The 4,412-nt window shown below is 39.2% G+C and overlaps 1 protein-coding gene across 1 annotated transcript; it reads right to left on the bottom strand.

Moving 5' to 3' along the window:
* Window positions 1–923: 923 nt before the first annotated feature.
* On the bottom strand, window positions 924–4,077 carry thap1 (THAP domain containing, apoptosis associated protein 1; the record flags this gene model as incomplete). Its single annotated transcript, XM_024268468.2, is given in 2 exon segments — window positions 924–1,689; window positions 3,885–4,077. Coding segments are annotated over 2 exon segments (583 nt in total), but the record flags the coding sequence as incomplete, so codon positions are not given.
* Between the last annotated feature and the right edge of the window lie 335 nt (window positions 4,078–4,412).

Here is a 4,412-nt window from a genome sequence, read left to right as displayed (position 1 = left end):
TAATTATGTTATGGAATGAGCGATGTTGAAGAAAAAGCAGCTTGGAGGATTGTTTTTTCATTTTATTTAAGAGAAAAGTAATGCAGTTACGTTGAAAAAGCATTTCTCTTAATCCATTTTAATTTTCAAATGTGATATTACTAATTATATTTTGGTACAAAATAACCAGAGAACTTCTTGAAAATGAAATATCAAATGCCATTTTCTCTATCATTTTAATGAAGTTACAGAATGAGTGGTGTTGAAGAAGAAAAAGCTGTTTGGAGATAACGATAATTATCGTTTTATCGCCCAGCCCTATGCAGATATACTGTGAAACTTATTTTTATTTTGAATAATGAGTCACAAACGCTTCCATACACATTGGACTAGAATGATGGTCGATCAGTTTCTCCTGCATTCCACGGTGACGGAGCATAGTCGAGTAGTAAAATAAACCTAACATGTCTCAATCCAAGCAGTATTTTTCTAAGGTTGGTTATTGATCTAATTTTGAAATGATTCTTTAATTACATAGGTCATTTTGATTCTGTCTCACAGATTGATCTGGTTGGATCGCAAGAATGGAAATTAATTCATCAATTAATCGAAAAGAAAAAAATAGTGGAAAATTGTGATAAATGTATATATATATATATATATATATATAAATATATTTTTTTTATTTGAAATAAAAAAAAGAAAAATAGATTCTTGGATGTTACAACCCAATGTTTCTCCAGTAAGTCATTTGTCTTCACGTCTACACTATGAGAACCCCAACCAAGAAGACGAACCCAGACAGCTCTATCAGCCTGCAGGTTCTGTGCAGTCGACACAAACGTGGTAGAAAAAACAAGAGGTGGACATTCCTCGCATTAATCAGTATTCTAATACTCCAGTGCTGAACGGAACTCTACTGAAGAAAACTGAGAACAAACGAATTCTACTCTTGGAGTTTATTGTGCATCATGTAGTCATGGATTAAGCATCTAAATGCTCCTTTTTCTGAAAACAATCAGAATGAAATCAACTTTAAAACAAAACAGAGCCAGCTGACCCCCAAACTGGTTCATGTAGAGAATCAGTCCACTTCTGCTCTTTGACAGAGTTCAGTTCACACCACGGGAGAGAATGATGCTTTTCCTGCTCTGGTGAGGCGACATCCATGTCACACTTGTGCGTTCATGTGGAGCTCAGTCACATCCGACCCAGCAGAGCGCAGAGCTCAGTCTCAAAGCCTGAAGTCCAAGCGATCATCTCTGGTCTTTGTTTCACCTCCTCTCACTCTGACTGCAGCACATGCATCAGCTCCTCTGTTCACTCGATGCCTTTGAGTGTGTGGTAGATGTGCTTGGGTAAAATCACGTACCCCTCACTGAATGAGGGAGCGGGCTCGCGGCCGCTCCGCGCCCCCTCACAGGCGGCCTTCAGCCTCCTCAGCTGTCTCTCCTGCCGCCGACACTTCTGCTGGGTCGTCTTCAACTTCTTCCTCAGATGCTCCAGCTGCTCCTCCAGCTGGTCAATGCGTTTCTTCTGCTGCGCCGAGTCTTCAGCCGTGTAGTTGTGGTCACAGGAGACCACGGCGGTGTCGGTGCGGGTGCACGGCGTGCCTCCTTCAGGCTCCTCCTCAGCTGTCGAGTCAGACGTCAAAGGCAGAGAGAGCGAGAAGGGCATCTCTGAGGAGAAAGGATCCTCTATGGACTCCGGCTGTAGGACAGTAGTTACCCTGACATCAGTTCAGCTAAACATCATTCATGTTAAAACTCACCAACATGCCAGACATAAAAAAAGCAGAAACTTTAGACCACACATGTCAAAGTCAAGGCCCGGGGGCCAGATCCGGCCCTCCAGGTAATTCTATCCGGCCCTCCAGATCATTTTATTTTATTGTTATTAATGGCCTTATGGTATCTTGCGCTTAATTCTAACATGCATAATTTTGACAAAATATATTTTTATGGAGAGTAAAATATCTAAAGTTATTTAAGGTTTAAGTTGATTTATTCTGGAATAATATTCCTGCATTTTTATTATTCATTATTATGATAAAAAGTTAGTTTTAAAGATTTTAAAATTAATATTCTGCAAGATTTTTGGACTATTTTGACATTTATTAATATTTTTTAGGCTATTTTGGAGCTAAGCTAATATTTCAGCTACATGCTAGCTGTTTTAGCTTTTTTAGGCGGTTTTGGAGTTTAGCTAATATTTACATGCTAGCTGTTTAGGCTTTTCTCAGTTTATTAGGGTATTTTGGAGTTCAGCTATGTTTTCAGCTACATGGCATCTGTTTTGGCAAACCTAGGTTTTTTTGCTTTTTTTCAATCATTTTTTTAGGCCAATTTGGCATTTAGCTAATATTTTAGCAGACTATCAATTTCAGAATCTTCAGCTATCAGCACTAGCATCTCCAGTGACCAAATTCAGCTTACAGCATTCACACTAGTATTATCACAGGTAATGCTACATATCTAGTTCATGATTATGTTAAAAAAATTACAGTTTTATAAATGTAGTTTTAGTGTTCAATAAATGTTTATCCTGTTCGGCCCACGACCTCAGGTGTGCTTGGATTTTGGCCCCTCGTGTGACTGAGTTTGACACTCCAGCTTTAACATGGACAAAGATCCCAACTACTTTCAGTAAACGAGTACTCGTTCCTCTTCATCACTGTAGTCAGTCATGAGTCTCGTCACCACCACACTGCTGCTCACCTGCTTCACAAACAGGTTTCAAGAAGTTTTGATTTTCTTCAGTCGCCTATAAAAGAACCCAGTCCAGCTTTATTCCTCACAGCAGTTCAGTTTCAGCTGAAATCACCTAGCTTATCTTGCATGGAAAATCACACTTTCAGTGACTTCAGCCATCTTGATATCAAAACGTTCACCTTGTTCAAGACATTATTGCTTTTGGTATTCATAAAATGTATTGGTTTTAAAATATTGAGCAAAATATGCATCACCATTTTCAGCAAAAAGCTTCAGCATATTCAGCAACTACTTTCACCAAAAGCATTCACACTAGTATTATTGCAGGTGATGCAACTTTTCTAGTTTAATCTTGTTTTAATACCAAAAACTAATGAAGGACAGAAGCTGCACAATCTATTAAAGGTTTAATAAACTATCATCTTCATTGTCTTTATTCTTAGTTAGTTTAAAGCTAATGACAGTTAAGATGCGTGCTTTACATCCACTTTTACACATGACCTGATTGGTCGACTAATCAGAAAAAATAAGCGGTAATTAGTCGACTATTAAAATAATCGTTTGTTGCAGCACTAGTGGACATAGCAGCTGTTATCCTGTAATCCAGGAGGGAAGAAACAGTAAAGAAGAGCGAATGCAGAACTCTCTCCCAAACCAAGACCGCAATGAAGAAGATTAGAGATAAATGAACCATTCTAAGGGGAAATCTTTGGAGCAAAGTTCAGATTTTCTTTAGATTTCTCATTTAAAGGACTTGGATGCATTCTGTTTAGAATAAATGTGCGATGTTACTGGGTTTGTCTTACTGAGGCGTGTTCAGGGGCTAAACCAGAGTCAAACGGAATGAACTTGTGCTGGATCAATCTAAATCACAGGCTGCTCATCATACCACACAGCTGCTTTTAGTTTCTGTCAGAAGGACACAATTGTTTACATTACTTCACAGTAAAAAAGACAATTTAAGCATCAAGAAGAACAAAATCCCACAAACACACACTTGCTACTCTTTTGTGTTCTTTTTCACTTTTACATGTATGCATGACATCCATGCATACAAATCAATAAACAAACTGCCTGCTAATGATATCAAAAACCCAACAGACAGAAAACTGGACAATTTCTAAAACGATGGCATGGTTTCCCATGGTTCCACAGTTCCTCATCAGTCGGCCTCTGAAGTGTGAGTCGGCTTACCTTAATGCTGAGGTTGAAGCTGAAGAGCGACGGCACTGCGTTCTCCTTCAGCACTCGGTTGTTGCACTCCCTCTTAAAGCAGTCTTTGGTGAAGTGTTGTGAGCAGATGTTGCTGTACTTTGTTGGTTTAAAGTTGTTCCTCCTCATGGCCGCCACCCACTTCCCACAAACATCTGGACGAGCCAATGGGAACCTTGGAGTCCGCGGTAACAAACACCATGTTCAGTGTAGACCCGTGATCATTAAACATACGAAATATCTCACTCACTACACAGTTATGACTCTGCTTCCTGCCTCAAGTCCTAAACCAATCACTTTTTGATCTATAGTAAAAGCATTGGTCTTTTAATTATGATTATGCCGGTTTTTGACAATTTAAAAAAAAAAGTAATTTTCTAGGACATAGTTTCTGCAGAGCGACAGGAGTTCGTTCAAAATTCCCCCCTCACTTTGGGTGGCATGCAGTAAATCCCCACCTACTTCCCATCATTCATCTGTTTACAACTGCTAGCTTACAGCCTCTCACAG

The sequence above is a fragment of the Oryzias melastigma genome, linkage group LG12 (genome assembly GCF_002922805.2).
Source record: "Oryzias melastigma strain HK-1 linkage group LG12, ASM292280v2, whole genome shotgun sequence".
NCBI lineage: Eukaryota > Metazoa > Chordata > Actinopteri > Beloniformes > Adrianichthyidae > Oryzias > Oryzias melastigma.
Note: the sequence above shows the minus strand (reverse complement) of the source record. Positions and strands in the feature narration are given on the sequence as shown.